An 18,139-nucleotide genomic window follows, 5' to 3' on the forward strand; every position below is an offset into this window, starting at 1 on the left:
ACCAGCCAAACCCCTCACTGCTCCACTGGGGCTCCTTGTTCACAGTTTGTTGCAGGAAATAGTGTTTACACAAGGAAGACCCAAGCAAGAGACAGCTGTAGATATTTTTATTTAGAGACAAAGTCAAGACTCCCTCCTCTTTATTCTTTAAATTACATTATCAAATATATTTTGTTTTTGTTTATTTTTTACTAATATGAGTTTACATTTATTTTCTTACAAGAGACAAGAAATTACTTGGGTTCTTCTGACACTGTGTTCTGTGACTACCAGGGCTCTGTGTGATGGGTATAAAGATCCTTAGTAGGGACATATGGTGAAGTTCACATATTTCTGTTTTCAAACTTTATGCATGTTGCCAGTCATTCTTTCTATCTCATCAATTACCTTAGAATATTACCTGGCCAACCAAATGGATTGAGCAATTTGTAACTTCAGTGAGCCAGGTTTATACATGGTAGGAAAATTATCAGAGTTTGTGATAGATCAACTTAATTGTTGCTGTAGGAGAAGTATGCACAGAAGGATTGATGATCTTCAAACAGATACACTGACTTTTGCCTACCTGGACAGCTGAATTTTGTAAACTGGAGTTTAACTTAGTTTCATTGTTTTAAAATGCTTACTAATGAAAAAAAATGCACTTGGTGAAAATTCAGACAATACAAAAAGTGACAGCAGGTTTTTAAAAAACAGGTTTTTTCCTACATCAGTCGCTCGTTTATTTGTATGTCTTATCAGAAATATCCTATATGTAAGAAAAATATTGTGTGTGAATGCATACACACATATCCTTTAGACCTAGTCTTTTCTATTAGAATTCTATCTTGGCTGTATCTTTGCTATCCTTGCATATTGGCACAGATAGATTTATAGTACTCCTTTATCCCATGGAATTATTTGGAATGGAGTAGCTATCGACAACTTAATTTACTACATTAGTAGACTGAATTTAGCTGTCTAAGGGTTTCCTTAGACACAAAGGCTTTCAGTGTTAAAATCAAGACAGTCCTGGCCAAACAAGATGGCTGGTTATTCTATATTTTGGTTGTTTGTTTTCTTTATTAGATATTGTACTATCTGTGCTTTTTTTTTTTAACCTGAAATGTTTGGAACAATGTAACATTTTATCTATCTATCTATCTATTTATTTGTTTGTTTATTTTTTGCCAGGGCCAGGCCTGTTATCACTGTAAATGCTGGCCTTGATGTATATCCTAGCATTTTAAACCAAGAGAATAAGACCTGCCCACTGCCTGGCACAGCTCTCAAAGTTTCCTGGTAAGGGCTTTGGTTGAATGGAACTAACTATTGTGATTATTAGTTGAGCCATCATGAAAAAATTTAAAAATTGTTGAAGGGTATTGAAAATGAAGACGGTTCTGAAATATTGTTAAGGCAGTTTCCATAGATACATTCTGTTTGTGTCATAGATTGCATTATAGAAATGTTGCTTTCAAGAAGTCTCTATAAATACTTTATAAAGTAGGGTAAAATTATACTTAAAAAATGTGCTTGCTCCATGCATATATTTAGAAAGGAGAAATAACTGATAAGATCTCAGAACTCATATTTAATTTTTTTAATGTTATTTTCTGATTTAATATAAATTACTAAAGTGTGAAGCAATTTTACTTTACTGCAATTTGTACTTATATTTGGTCTTTTACTAATTTTTAATGAAAAATGTAATATTCAGTCAATCTACTTTCATCTATAAAGTCTTTCTAATTTCTCTTTGTGAGCAAAGAACTTGAGTAGAATTTCCCAAAGTGAGGTTCCCAGTATGATTTTAATAGTATATGGCTCAATTTAAATTGCATTAGTTTCATATTTTTTATTCATTTTATTTTTCAATATTGTAAAGATTTATTTTCTGTGACTTCTAAGTAAACCCAACTTAAAAAGCTTAACATTAAAAAAGTTAGAATGAAAATAGCAGGTAGTAAAAGCAGCATAAAATGTATGATACAAACTTGACAACATAGAGAAGAATTGAAACATTAAAAAACTCCTTATGCGAGAAGGTTGCTGCCAGAGATTCAGGCCTGGTTCAGAAGAAGACATGGAATAGGGGAAATAAACCATTGCTGATGCCACATGCATCTTGGCTGAAAGCAGAGAATTGCAGAAATATGTTTAAGTGCATTTTATTAACTCTACAAAGGCATTCAACCGTGTGGATGATAACAAACTGGATAACCTTGGGAAGAATGAGAATTCCAGGACACTGTGCTCATGCAGAACTTCTACATGGATCAAGAGGCAATTGTGTGAACAGAACAAGGGAACGCTGTGTGGTTTAAAGCCAGGGAAGGTGTGCGCCAGGTTTGTACCTCTTCCCAGACTTCAACCTGTATGCGGGGCAGTCAGAGAAACTGGATTATAGGAAGAATTGGAGAAAAGCTTCTTAGCAACCTCCGATCTGCAGTTGACAACTGTGTTTGCTCCACGTGAGGAAGACTTGAAGCACTTTTTGTGGAAGATCAAGGATTTCAGCCATCAGTATGGATTACTGAATCTAAAGAAATGAAAATCCTCACAACTGGACCAATAGTTAGCATCATGATAAATGGAGAAAAGATTGAAGTTGTTAGGGATTTCATCTTGCTTGGATACACAATCAATTCTCATAGAAGCAGTAGTCAAGAGATAAATGGTGCATTAAATGGGTTAACTTTGCTGTACAAGATTCCTTTAAAGTGTTAAAAAAAAAAAACCAAGATTTTACTGTGAGGCCTACAGTATGCCTGACTCAAATTATGGTATTTAAATTGCCTCATATGCATGTGAAAGTTGGAAGAAAAATCAATGCATTTGAAGGATGGTGTTGCTGAAGAATATTGACAGTACCATGGACTATCAAAAGAACAAACATATCTATCTATCCTGGGAAGAAGTACAGCCAGATGCTCTTTAGAGGCAAAGATAGCAAGACTTCGTCTCATGTATTTTGGGCATGTTATACAGAGAGTACAGTCCTTGTGAAAGACATACTGCTTGGTAAAATAAAGGGGCAGAGAAAAAGAAGACCCTGGATGAGATAGATTGAGACAGTAGCTGCAACAATGGGCTCAAACATGAGAACAGATGTGAGGATGAATCCCGACCAGGCAGTGTTTTGTTCTGTTGTGCTGACAATTGAATGAGTCGGAACCACTCAAAGGCACCAAACAGCAACAATAGATACTTCGTCTCATCCTCAAAGGAAGACTCTCAAACTTTCTCCATTAAATGAAATGTTGGTTAAATGGCTGTTGCTGTTGCATATATGCCCTTAATTATACTGAGACATTTTTCTCCTATTGCCATTTTTGCTGAGAGTTTTTATCAGAAAAGGGTATCCGATACCCTTTCTGCATCAGTTGAAATGATCTATGGTTCTTTTGTAGATTCTATTGTTTGGTTTTCTAGTGAACATTCTTGTAGTTCAGTGGTATGAGTCCCAAGTGATCATGGTTTTGATTTGTTTTATATATTGCTGCAGTCTTTGGCTAGAATTTTTTTCACTTGATTCTAGTAATTTTTAAATTTCATTTTTGAATTTCTATGGCCTCAGTTTAAATAATACATTATTTGGTTTCCATTTATTTATTATTTTTTCTTTCTTTATCATGTTGATTTCTAACTTCTTACCATTATAATCAGAATATGATTTCAACTTTTTAAAATATATTTGGGCTTGATTTTGTATCCGACCATATGGCCTTTTCTGGAAAATGATCTATGTGAACTGGAGAAAAATATATAGGAGTTCTGATGTTGGTTGACGTATTCTAAGTTTTTCAGTATTTGATACATGTACTTTGATATATTGGTGTTAGGTGCACATAGATCTGGATCAATTCTTTTATAATTATGTAATGTCCTTCTTTACCTCTAGTAATAGATATTCAGTTAAAGGCTATTTTATCTGTTATCAGTATGGCCAACCATGCTCTTTTGTTTATCAGTTGCCTGGAATATTTTTCTCCATATTTCAATGTATGTCTAAGATTTGAATATTGTAAACAGCAAAATGATATATCATGCATTTTTATCCCTTCTGCCACTTTCTGTCTTTGACATGGAGTGTTTAGACCATTTATATTTAAGATTATAACTGAAAATGAAATGTCTAATTATCTCACTGTGCTATTTATTGTTGGAGTGTTTCAAACTTGTTTGTTTTTATATTCTGATTTTTTAAATTGTATTTGGGTGCTTTCTTGTGATGAGCCTTTTTGTTCCCTTCTGAGTGTTTCTTTTCCTGTTATTTCTCAGTGGTTACCACAAGTTGTATTGCACAATATATAGTTGCAATAGCGTACAACATATGAGCAATAGATCTATTCCTAATATTCTTTTCCCTTCCCCATTTCTGTGTATATATCTCTATTAATATCAGTATACAACCTATATTCACGGTTTACTTTATACTTAAATGCCTTTGCTTTTTTATTTGGAATACCTTGAGTAATACTTGCAAAACTGATCTAGTGGTGGAAAATTCTCAAAACTTTTGGTTGTTTGAGAATGTCTTGATTTTCTATTCATTTCCTGGGTGACTAAACAGCATGGGGTTAGCCTCCAGCGGAGAGGTCAGATGTGTCTCAACCCTCCATCTTTATGTATTTTTTCTGACACCAACCCCTCCTTCAAAGACACTGTACTTCTATGCTGGGATATATAGTTCATTGCATTGGCTACACTGAACTCACAAGCAATGCAATTTAGGGGTTGATTAGGGGAGTTAACAGGTTACTAGCGGTCAGGATTCGTAAACAATAAGGATACAGTCATTGGTTCACTGTATCACCTCTTCTGAGCCAAGTATCTTACCAGTTCTCAGCCTCTCAGCCATTGTTCCGTTGGTGTCTGCCTCCTTGGGCCAGGGATCCAGTGTGCTGCTCCACCTCACACTGAGTCTCTATGCTTTTAGGTTCCATCTTGTCTGGTTGCTTCAGTCTCTTGTGCGTCTGATCTTGGCCTTTACCACTTCAGATAGAGATCTGGAATGTGCTCTACTTCAGATGGTCCTGAGATTGCTATCTCCTTCTGAGACAGCTCACCCGTATAGCCTGAGGAGTAGCAACTACAAGTAACCAGTGCCCTCTATTAGTGTCACACACACCCTGTTTGCAGAGTCCCACCCAATCACTTGGTGGGCATTACAGAGACATGGATAGAAGAGACATTATAAAATTCCATTCAGTGCACTGGGTAAAGGATTATTGGTTGACATTTGTTTTTTCCAGTATTTTCAATATGTTGCTCCCTTATCTTCTGACCTCTAGAGTTCTTGGGAAGAACTCTGCACTGATTCTGCCCTTAGTAAGATATAGTGCATTTTTCTCTTGCTGGTCTCAGTTTTCAAGAATTTGGAGTTGATCATTTTTCCTTTCCTGAATAGAAATCATGTAGCTCCTATATTTTCAGGCTTGATTCCCTGTTCAGGTCTGGGAAATTCTTTGTGCTATCGCTTAGAAAATGGTTTCTGTGGCTTTATTGTTATCATGGGGCTCTGGGATTCCAGTAATCTAATGTTAGATTTCATAATTGGTTCTGTTTGCTTTTCTTTATTATTTTCTCCCGTTTCTCTTGGGATATAGTAGGTTCAGCTATTTAGTCTTTTGGTTCGTTTATTCTGTTTGTTTGACTTTTATTGCTGAATGTTTCTCTTGTTTTTTTCTAAATCAGATATTCTTCAGTTTCAGTAGTTCTCTAAAAATTTTTCAGTTTTCTTAAGTTTCTCATTTTGTTCCTTTTATTTGTTCTTAAACTCAACTCTCCACCCCACACCCCACCCCCCACGCCCACCTGGTGCACTTTTTTGGCTTTCTTTAAATACATTTAAACCCAAAGCCTGGAAATGATCAATTCGTTGCATTTTTGTAGCTTCCATGGGAGGAAGTTTATCTTCTTCGTATTTTGCTTTTGAGTACTCTTTCTTCTCTTACGATTCTCTGTGTGTCATTATCTTTTGTTGGCCTTGAGTCATTTTGTTCTTTCTACTTTTTTTCTCCATCCACCCCCACCCACCGCCTGCCCCCCCACGCAAACACCTTTTGTTTTGTATCCTGTTCATTGTGGAAGAATTTTCCAATTGGGCATTCTGGTGGCGTGAAGCCCAAGCACCTGCTGCCAGTTGAAAGACCAGGGCCCATGTCCATTAGTCACTCTGGGGTACTGAGACTCCAGACCACCTGGCAAAGCTTCACAGCCTGGGGAGTGCCACAGGGCAGTGCCCTACACCCTGCAGGTTTGCTGTGAGCCAGCGAGTCCCAGCTTCAGCGGGTTTGTTATCTTCTGAGAACCAAGAGTTAGCATTCTTACCCTTACATGTTTTTCCATGGTCCTTCAGTAGTTCTGTGTGTTTGGTTTGTGGAATTCAGTCCCAGAATTGCATTTGAATGGAGGCTTAGGAAAGTTAGTTGTTCATGGATGCTGCTGTAAGCAGTAAGACTAGACTCTCTGTGATGACAGTGTGGGACAATGTGTCTTTCCCTTGTCAGGGCCCCTGCACAGACACCCCCACAGTGCCCCACCGTGGACCTTATCTGTAGTCCTAGCCAGACTGAAGTGTCCCATCTCCCCCTGCTGCCTTTGTGTTCGTCTTGGACTTTGTACTCATCAGTCATGGACCTCAGCAAAATTCAGCAGCACTCTGACACAGCTGTCTTTATGTGGCCTGCGAACTCCCATGATCGTTATACTGCTTTTAAAAAAGTAATAATAATAAATAGGCTAGAACTTCCTCAGAGTAGCTCCATTTCCGTGCTCCCTGTTTGAAGTGTTACCCAGCCTCTGCCCCAAAATGACTGTGGTTGATGAGTGAGCCCTTCCGCCATCCTTTTCTTTTCTTTTTTTTAAAATCATTTTATTGGGGGCTCGTACAACTCTTATCACAATCCATACATCAATTGAAGCAGGCAAGTTTGTACATATGTTGCCCTCATTCTCTTCTGGACATTTACTTTCTTTTTCTTTAAATCATTTTATTAGGGGCTCATACAACTCTTATCACAATCCATACATACATCAAGTGTGTAAAGCACATTTGTATATTATTGCCCTCATCATTCTCAAAACATCCTTTTCTCCCCTCCTATGGACCCACCTCAGCTCACCAATAGCTGAGCTGCTGTCCAGCGTCCTGAAATTTCAGTCTATGCTTATTTTCATTCATTGTCCAGTGAGTTAATTGCTGGGGCAGTAAATGAGATCATTCAGTTTGCCATCTTATCTCGATTCAACACATTAAATTTTATTTCTTACCCATTAATAAATTGTGAGAAAAACAAACAAACAAACAGACACACACATAAAAACCTGCCTAAAAGGACTTGCTATTTAAAGCAGCCTTGTTAGGTCATTTATGAGATATTATTTTAAATCTGAACTGTCATTTTCTTCATTCTGATTTATCAAGTTTTATAAAGTTGACAGGAGGTTAGGAGATTTTTTTTCTTTTTCTCATCAAAGTACCATGATATTAAACATGCTTAAATTAATGAAACATGAGTTAAGATTATTCTATGTAGCTTCATGTTTAGAAAATAATGTTATGGCTTTCACCTTAGCCATGAGACCAGAAGAACTGGATAGTATATGGCTGCTCTTTGGCTATGATTACTAAACATTTTGACCAGAGATTCTGTAGAGGAATTCTGTCCAAAGGGGGAAAAAGCAAAATGGAATTTTGAATTATCATGGACTCATAGTGGCTGGATAAGCCCCCAAAACTATAGCCATCTTTAAAACTTAAGCCAAAAATATTGTGTTAGTCTGGGTGGACTAGAGAAACAAATCCCGCGTCACCCATACGTGTATAGCAGAGAGCTTTATATCAAAGAGCAATTATACATTAAGAAAACATCCCAGCCCAGTCCAGATCAAGTCCTGAAGTCCGATATTAAACCATATGTCCAAGACCAGTCTATAAATTCCTCTTCATACTCAAGCAATGCATGCAATTATGCCAAATGCAGGAAGATCATAGGCCTGTGGGTGGAAAGTCTAGTGAATCCAATGGTGGTAGAAGCATCTCAGCATTGCCATGGGTCTCCACGTGGCTCCTTCAGCTCTAGGACTCAGGATGGATTCGGCGTGGTTCCACGTGTCTTGTCCCACCTCCAGGGGGGAAAACAGGAGTTCTCAGAATCCTCAGGAGAAGGCCATACCCACACAGAGGCATTATTTACTACGTTCTGATTGACAAGCTAGACACCCCTTCGCTCATGTTGACAGGAGATGATGTAACTATCACAAATATTTCTTGAAGTTCTTTTAAAATCAAACAGTAGTTGAGCTGAACTAGCGAACAATTTCTGACTTCAGTACTATGCTGTGGTGGGATCTATATGGGATCAAATGGACAAGAGCAACTTGAAAGATTAGATAGGAACCTTTGAGATCTGTAGATTAATTTTAATGGGGAGGTAACAACTTAGAAAAGGGGTGTGAGAATGGTTGTAATTAGCATCATTAAATTGTACATGTAGAAACTGTTGAATTGATGCTTGTTTGCATATTCTCAACAGGAGAATAAATACAAATTTTTAAATGTTAAGATAGGAAGGCTTCACAATGTAAACTGTCTAAACTAGAATTTAGAATTTATATGTATATTATATGTTTTTGTCTTTGTTTTTGCACAGTTTTAATGTCAGATTCTGCCTAAAGGCTGATGGAAAAGGAGCACTTCCCAGAATACTTAGTAAGTTAAACTCTAGGAAAATTATATTGCTCTAATGATCCTGCATTTATGTTCCTCAACAATGTTTTTGGATATTTAATAATTGCTTTACTTGCCAATTCATGTTTAAAGATACTAAAACTTGCACCATAATTATGTCCTTTATTTAGGAACTCTTAGCCAGTTGAGAAATAATACTTTAATCATGGGCACTTCTGTAAGCAAAATGATCCACTGAATGATTAAGAAAGTTAAGCAATTACCAATGTGAGGTAAATAATTATTGAGGGGGGAAAAGGCATTGGTTCTAAGTGAAGGGTGTACTGAGTTTATATTTATGTCTTAGAGAAATCATTTCCCAATTTGCTCTGGGTTATGTGTACTCTGGTTGCCAGCTGACTAGTTAAAGCAATTCTAGGAGCAGAGGTGGGTCTTATAAGAGGAAAGGACATTTTAGCTACTAAATTTGAGACACACCGCAAACTCTTTCCTGATTCTTTCTTAAAACTACTTTTATGTAACTCTGAGAGCAAAACAAGTGTTCCACAATCGCTGCTGATACTTGTCCTTATGTGAGATAGTGACAAGTGATAAGGAATAGTAATACACCAGGGAAGATGACCAAGACCATTGGGTTTATGCATGAGCTTTTTCCTGGGGGATCTAGGCAGTGTTTCAGGGAAAGGGTGACAAGTCAGATGTCAGTCAGCCGGAATATTTTACACAGATGAAATGATGATTTAAGAGGCTTGAGACGTGTTTGAGAAACAGTGAGAGGACAATGCGGATTGGCAGGACAGAAATAGAATATAATTAACTCATAACACAGCTTTCAGTGAAATTTGAAACAAGCTCCAACATTTTAAGAAATGTGGAAGGAGACAATAGTTTTAAAGGCCTGTCCACATCTCCTTTGAAGAAATTACTTAAAGGAATATTCTTTGAAAGTTGTAGTCCTAGCAGCTATATGCTTCAAACTAGTGCCAGGCATGTTCACTAAGAGGGTTCTATTCCCTTTAAGGAGTCTCTGGGTGGCACAAATGGTTAACATACTGTTTGAAGGTCGGTTATACTCAGTCGTGCCTCAGAAGAAGGTTCTGGTGATCTGTTTCCAAAAACTCAGTGGTTGAAAGCCTGATGGAACACAGTTCTACTTTGACAGACATGGGGTCACCATGAATTCAGGTCGACATGTTGGTCACTGCTCATTACCTGCTATTCTCATTAAACTTGTTTCATGAGAGTCTTCTTTGCCTGGCAGTCTGATGAATTGCAACAGACTTGGTGGCATCTCCTAGCAAAAGGGCTTCATTGGAAGCAGAAGTTGCGTATGTTGCAACCATTCATTGCATCAAATTTAATAGTAGTGCATATCAGTAAACATTTGTTACTCACAAGCAGCAAATAGTCCTGCTGTAAGCATTATCAATTCACTTGTAGCTCATGCTATAAAGTTTTTACCCTCAGTTTAAAAGGACAAAAACGTCTCATAATAGTTTCAATATTAATAAATTTTGTGGATGTTAGGATTAAAGTTAGTGATCAAATATTTATTCAGAATGAATGTGTTGGTAGTTTTACTACAATGTATAGATTCTAAAAGCAATAACAACAAATGATAATCAAACTATTTCCTGAGGAGTAAATGGTGTGTGTGTAAACTTTAGATATCTAGATCAGCTCAATGTCTATAAGAACACGTTGCTTATATATATTCCTTGGCTGTTACAGCCTTCCAGGTGCAGCTTCTTTTGGATAAACTCAAGCAAAAGGGAGCGATTCGGCGAGCACTGTTTCTCCATAACAGGTCCCCTGGCCACTCCAAGAACATGACCATTTCAAGAGGGGGGCAGATGCAGTGTGAGGAACTGATAGCTTATTTGCGGGTAAGCGACTACTTTTTGGCTCCATCTTATTTATATATGTGTGTATAATTATATATGTGTGTGTGTATATGTATATACACACACATACACACGTATATGTGTATGTGTACATTTTTTTTCAGACTGATAGTTCTTCATCTAAATTATTTCTACTTTCTTGGAGGGGAAAATTTTTTTTTTTTCGTTTTGTTGCAAAACCAAAAAGAAAGCCAGAAATTTACACTTGAGGAAATTTGAACCTTTTTAAAGTGTCAAACCTGAGTAATGGATTTCTATTCCTATTCCTGGCAGTATAGCTATTCCAAAAGGCTTTCCCATTGAATAAATTATGAGTAGAATATTTCTTAAGCACTACTGGACTGTCAAGAAAGTGAAGGAAACTTCCAGAGTCCACAACATAATCCATCAACTAAAAACTCCAGGGACTAAGTCTAAATTGTGAGTTGCAATCAAATGTGTGAGCCAGTGTTTTTGGTGAGGACCAGCGGCTGAACAGGTTGTGCAGTAGTTGCACATCCCTGCAGTGGGATTCAGACTCCCTGGGCCTTCTGCAAATCAGGGCTCTGAGTCTGAATGCCAGCACTTAGCCCAGACACTGGCATAAAAGTAAAGGGCTCCCTGAACAGAAGAGCACCCTGGCTCCAGCAGGAGCAAGTGCACAGTCCTAGAGAGCAGAGCAGTCCAATAGAAACCCATGATTTTCACAGGTTAGGTTCAACCAAATAGGAATTCCATTTAAACAAAACAAACTATAAAAATTGACATGTACCAATACCAGGAAACAAGCCACTAGAAGAAAAAACAGAGGAGAGCCTGTGAAGGCTGGAGGTGTTACAATGACCACTGACTGAATATGCATTTTTATTTTGTTTAAAGCGTACGTTTTTCCAAATTCTTTTGGCCTATTGTCCCTTTTCAGGAAAAGGAAAAAAAAAAGTACTCAGTGCCCCCTGGGGACTGAGAACTTTATACCCTAGCCCATAATCCAGGAGAAAGTGTAGGTATCTTCTTTTGCAGCCCACCTGGATCATTCTAGCTCCTCTGAGGGGGTGGTGGTGCCCACTTTAGGAAATATTAGTTTAAAGGATAAAAATATTTTTTTAATGTAAAACAAAATAGAGCAAGACACTTGCCATTTCAGCCTTCTTTACATGTGAAATTCAATGACATTAAATATGTTGTATAACCAGAGGATGGATGTTTTAAAAGAAGTAAAAACAACAGTAAAGATTTTGCAGACACATAATTGGCAGTTTGATTTGATGACTGTATAGAGCCCTGCACCTAGCCAACAATTAGAAAATAGAAGCACTAACCATGTATAGGTCATAAAGGAAGTTTACATCAATTTCAAAAACCTAGTATCATAGAGGACATGCTCTCCGAGCACAACCCACTTTTAGAAAAATCAATAACAAAATTATAGGAATTAAATAATTATTTTAAATAACTTAGGGGCTAAACGTAGTCACCATGCAACTTATTTAGAATGAAATTAAATAAAAAGTCTGTATCAGAATGTGCAGGATGTCAAAGGAGCAGAATGTGAGGTAAATATATAGCCTCTTTTTTTTTTAAAGACCAAAGACTACAAATTAGTGAGCTAGAGAACTTCGTGGTTAGAAGGCTGGGTGGGTAGTAAGAACTAAAATAATGGATTTGTTAAAATGATAGATTAACTTTTTGAAAGATAAATCAAGGGGGGGAAAGAAGAAGAAATCTTCTTAAAACCAGGCATTGAGAAGGGATGTACAACAGAGTTTTGATAGATTTGCAGGACCAAGGATAACGATTGCTCGTTTTGTATTGCACGTCCATGCAGTTCTTCAGTTGAAGTCCATGTCATTAATTTGAAGCTTTTTCGCTTCTAGGATGAATCTGAATTTAGGGACAAGCTCACGCCAATTACTATTTTTATGGAATATCGATTAGATTATCGAACAGCTGCTGATGCAACAGGCTTGCAACCTATTCTGAACCAGTTCACTCCTGCCAACGTTAGTCGACAGGTACTGTGCTTTCTCAGTTTATCACGATTTTCACTCTTTGTTTCCTTTAAAAGGTCTTGAATTTATGGTTTTAAATATAAGGGATTGTGTTTTACAATATGGGACATTTTTAGACAAGGAGAGCACTAACCATAAAACATCATTGGCTTATAACTTGGTATGTATGAAAGAAATATAAATGTGTGTTCAAAATGACACTGTACCAAAAATCTAGAAAGCTCAAGAAAAAAAAAATTTCAAATTTCAGCCATTGTCAGTATAAGGACTACATTGTAATGTCTTATGATTCTATTGTAAAGAAGTCAGAGAAGAAATTTGAATTTTCAGATCAGATACTTAAATTATGCAGAGCTTACAAAATGATTAGAGAAAGATAAGGATATATATGTGTGTGTGTGTGTGTATTCACACACACAAAATTAATTAAAGGAAACAACAAAGAACTAGTTTACTTACAAAACATTTTATTCTTTTATTATGCATCTTTGAAATACATTTTAACTTTGACTTACATTTTAATTGTAAAATGTGTGTATATATGTCCCTACACACACGTATTTTTGTAGTATATAAGTTATTCTTTCCTAAAACCAAATTAAACAATAATTTTCATGTAGACTTTATCATAATATTTTTAGCAAACCAGGGTAAAATCTGTGCACTCAAGTGGTGTATTTCTCATTTCTGCCTTATCCTCTTGTCATGTTCACAGTTTCAGATGAATATTTTTGATCCCTTCGAATTCATTTTCCTAAATTTTGTTTCTAATTTCTCTTTTGCCTTCCCTTCTAAGATCCCTTAAGTGCTTTTATTTTCAAAGTTGAGAAGAGCCTATCTGATAGCAACATAAGGCTAATTCAAATCTGTGAATTTTACATTTTATAACTTTAAATTTTTTTTACTTTTTAAATTTCATTTTGCACATTGATACACTGTTTTCTGCATTTATTAATTTAGAAAATGTAACATTAAAAAATACAGCCAAACTCTCAAACTTACTGCCATCAAGTTGCTTCTGACTCACAGGGATCCCATATGAGGTTTCCAAGACTAAATCTTTATGGGAGCAGTCACATCTGTAGCAGCTTAAAGGTTTGAAAGGCTGATTTTTTTTAGCAGGCCATGCCTGTCCCACAGTGCCACCAGCGGTCCATGTTATTGAATACATGTTTTTGATATATTTTTCTTTTCTTTCTTTTTTTTAAATCATTTTATTGGGGGATTGTACAGCTCTTATCACAATCCATACACCCATCCATTGTGTCATGCACATTTGTACATATGTTGCCATCATCATTTTCAAAACATTTTCTTTCTACTTGAGTCCTTGATATCAAGTCATTCCCACCCCTTTTCTCCTCCCTTCCCCCATGAACCCTTGATAATTTATCTTTTTTTTTCATGTCTTACAATGACTGCTGTCTCCCTTCACCCACTTTTCTGTTGTTTGTCCCCCAGGAAGGGATTATATGTAGATCATTGTGATCAGTTTTGCTTTATTCCCCCCACCTTCCCCTTCCCCTCCTAGTATCGCCCCTCCTAGGATCGCTATTCTCATTATTGGTCCTGAGGGGTTTAGGTTTATCTGTCCTGGATTCCCTGTGTTTCCAGCTTTTATCTTTACCCGTGTACATGTTCTGGTCTACCCGGATTTGTAAGGTAGAATTGGGGTCATGGTATGAGAGGGCGTGGGGGGTGAGCATTAAAGAACTAGAGGAAAATTATATGTTTCATCGGTGCTATACTACACCCTGACTGGCTCATCTCTTCCTTGTGACCATTCTGTAGGGGAATGTTCAGTTGTCCACAGATGGGCTTTGGGTCTCCACTCTGTGCTCATTCACATCAATATGATTGATTGTTCTGAGTCTTTCATGCCTGATACCTGATCCCATCGACACCTCATGATCACACAGGCTGGTGTACTTCTTCTGAGTGAGCTTTGTTGCTTCTCAGCTAGATGGCTGCTTGTTTATCTTCAAGCCTTTAAGACCCCAACTGCTCTATCTTTTGATAGCCTGGCACCATCAGCTTTCTTCACCACATTTGCTTATGCACACATTTTGTCTTCGTACCCTTCCATTCTTATTATTTATTTTCCTCTAAAGTGAATCCTTGTTCTTTGGTTATATTATTGAAAATTTTTTTTACTGCCTTGTCTTTGTAGTAGGCAGTCTCTGTGTAGTAGAAATATGTATGGGTCATGTTTGTAATTTTAAGTATGCTAGCTGTAATATGAAATAAAAGTAAAAAGAAACATTTATTTAAATACTATCCAATGCATTTTAAAAAATAATTTTATTGGGGGCTCGTACAACTCATCACAATCCATACATACATCCATTGTGTCAAGCACATTTGTACATTTGTTGCCATCATCATTCTAAAAACATTTGCTTTCTTTTTGAGCCCTTGATATCAGCTCCTCATCTTCCCCCCTCCCTCCCCATGCCCCTCTCCCTCATGAACCCTTGATAATTTATAAATTATTATTATTTTGTCATATCTTACACTGTCCAACGTCTCCCTTCACCCACTTTCCTGTTGTCCATCCCCCAGGGAGGAGGTTATATGTAGATCCTTGTAATCAGTTCCCCCTAACATTTTTATTTCATTATCTACTAAATTTATAAATTATCAGTGAGATGTCTTGCGTTCATTTTAGCTTTATAGAAAATTGTAAAATCCAGACAGTTTTACACTTCCAAATCAGATACCAAGGCTTCATTGAAATAATCAGTATTTGTATTTCATATAGCTCAGGTTGAAAAAGTTGATTCGCATATTCGAATTGTAGGTACATACTAAAAGTAAGCGCTCAACAGCACTCATCACTAGCATTTCCATTTCCATGCCCTGCTTAAGGATTATAAGTGCTTCATAGTATTCCTTCTTCATTTACACATTCAGATATGTGTTAAGTTCTTATTTTTAAAATGATATCTTAACTAAATAAGCCATAGTGGTCATATATGGCTCTCTCTGTGTGGAAGACAATGGTCTGAACAGTCTATAATGAGGAACTCCAGAGGGAAGTTTATCTGCCCCCAAATTATATATCTTAGCAGCAGTATCAAGGTCAACCCTTATTTCTTTCTCTTCTACACCAGAGTTCATTCCGAAATTATAACAGCTTAATTTGAGATGGAAAAGTTTTGCCCTGTCACCAGTCACCACTGTGTGTATAGTGTCCAGGCATTTAAAAGTTTATTCTGTAAAAGCCAACAATTTATGTATTGTAGTTTGTAGACAGCCTATAATTATTTCATTTCTGTTTATAACAGTGTCTTAAATTCTATACTATTGGATAAATTAATGATACTATCAATGTTTTTACCTTATATCCATGGGGGGTGATGGATAATGATGAGTGATGTTCTCTATTTAAAACGGAAATGATGTTTCTAAAATGAACCTGAGACATACAGAAACCATCGGTACATGAATGCATTTGGGGTTTGCACTTAATTCTAGCCCCAGTTTAACAAAAGTTAGCTCTGTGACATGCCTGCTTGATCCTCACCCTCAGAAAGATCACTGAAGATATGAGTGCTCTAGCAAAGTGTGGTGAAGAAATTAGATGATGTCCAGCTATAAGAAAGAATAGTATCTAGGGAAGTGGTTCTCAACCCTCCTAATGCCACAACCCTTTAATACAGTTGTTCATGTTGTGGTGACCACCCCCCCAACCATAAAATTATTTTCATTGCTAGTTCATAACTGAAATTTTGCTACTGCTGTGAATCAGGCGACCACCGTGAAAGGGTCGTTTGATGCCCAAAGGGGCACGACCCACAGGTTGAGAACTGCTGATCTAGGCTCTTAAAGGCTTATTTTCAAACAAGCAGTCATCTAAGTGAAGAGTCAACTAATTCCACATGAAAGAAGCACACCAGCCAATGTGATCCAAGGATTAAAAACTATAAAATCTAAATTAGAAGGAGGGATTGGTTTGAGAGCTTAAATTGTGAAAACCCAGTTTGCAGAAGGCTATGGATGACAGTGGAAGACCATTTGCAGGGTCCTCACCTGGATTAAGCCTCTAGTGAATTCCCTCTGGCCAAAGCCCAGGGATGTAAATAGCTTTGTTATCAGACAGGGCATGATAAAGCTGATAATGGCAGATATAGGTTAAAATGTAATATCAATTGATCTCCTTTTGGCCCATTTTAAAGTCATTTCAATTTTTTTTTAAGTGAAGGAAAATACATGTGGATTAAACCTCCAGCTGACCCAATGGTGGTAGAAGTGTCAGTTGTAGATAAAGATGTAGTGTGGAGTCTTTGGCAGACCCCTATTGGTGAATCACAGTGTAAACCATTGGGATTTTGGAGTAAAGTCTTGCCATCTTCCGCAGACAACTACTTCCCTTTGAAAAACAGCTGTTGGCCTGTTACTGGGCCTTGGTGGAGACTGAACGCCTCACCATGGGCCACCAAGTCACCAGGAGGCCTGAACTACCTATCATGAACTGGGTATTGTCTGACCCATAAAGTTGGATGTGCGCAGCAACACTCCATTGTTAAATGGAAATAGTATATACGAGATTGTGCCAAAGCGGGACCTGAAGGGACAAGTAAGCTGCATGAAGAAGTGGCTCAAATGCCCACAGTCTCCACTCCTGTCACATTACCTTATTTCTCCCAGTCTGCACCTATGGCCTCCTGGGAAGTTCCTTAGCATACTTCAACTGAAGACCAAAAAAGTCATGTTTGGTTTACGGATGGCTCTGCACGATATGCAGGTACCACTTGTAAGTGGACAGCAGAAGCACTACAGCCCCTTTCTGGGTTTCCCTGAAGGACAGTGGTGAAGGGAAATCTTCCCAGTGGTCAGAACTTTGAGCAGTGCACCTGTCTGTTCAGTTTGCATATAAGGAAAAATGGCCAGATGTGTATACTGATTCATGGGCTGTGGCTAATGGCTTGGCTGGATGGTCAGGGAATTTGGAAGCACCATGATTGGAAAATTGGTGACAAGTGGGTGTGGGGAAGAGGTATGTGGATAGACCTCTCTGAATGGGCCAAGAGTAAAGGCAATTGTATCTCACATGAACACTCACCTCTGAGGAGGAGGACTTTAATAATCAAGTGGATAAGATGACACGCTCTGTGGAGACTGGGCCTCCTCTTTCCTCTGCCACTCCTGTTATCGCCCAATGGGCACATGAACAAAGTGGACATGGTGGCAGCGATGGAGGTTATGCAGGGGCACAGCAACATGGACTTTCACTCACCAAGGCTTACTTGGCCACTGCCACTGCTGAGTGCCCCATTTGCCAGCAGCAGAAACCAACATTAAGTCCAAGATATGGGACCATTGCTCGAGGAGATCAACCAGCAACCAGGTGGCAGGTTGATTACAAAGGACCACTTCCATTATGGAGGGGACAGCGTTTTGTTCTTACTGGAATAGACACCTACTCTGGATATGGATTTGCCTTCCCTGCACGTGATGTTTCTACCAAAACTACTATTCGTGGACTTACAGAATGCCTCATCCACCGGCATGGCATCCCACATAGCATTGCTTCAGATCAAGGAACTCACTTCACAGCAAATGCAGTG

The 18,139-nt window shown here is 37.8% G+C and overlaps 1 protein-coding gene across 1 annotated transcript in view; it reads left to right on the top strand.

Annotated features, from left to right (window-relative positions):
* ITGAV (integrin subunit alpha V) overlaps window positions 1-18,139 on the top strand; it is a 113,357-nt gene that overhangs the window by 73,654 nt on the left and 21,564 nt on the right. The window contains exons 15-18 of the mRNA XM_004701477.2: window positions 1,174-1,281; window positions 8,640-8,698; window positions 10,409-10,563; window positions 12,435-12,572. Coding sequence (XP_004701534.1) covers window positions 1,174-1,281; window positions 8,640-8,698; window positions 10,409-10,563; window positions 12,435-12,572 — 460 coding nt within the window. The remainder of the gene's footprint in view (window positions 1-1,173; window positions 1,282-8,639; window positions 8,699-10,408; window positions 10,564-12,434; window positions 12,573-18,139) is intronic.

Source organism: Echinops telfairi, unplaced genomic scaffold (genome assembly GCF_000313985.2).
Source record: "Echinops telfairi isolate 266 unplaced genomic scaffold, ASM31398v2 ScPeMD7_3;HRSCAF=10, whole genome shotgun sequence".
Classification (NCBI taxonomy): Eukaryota; Metazoa; Chordata; class Mammalia; order Afrosoricida; family Tenrecidae; genus Echinops; species Echinops telfairi.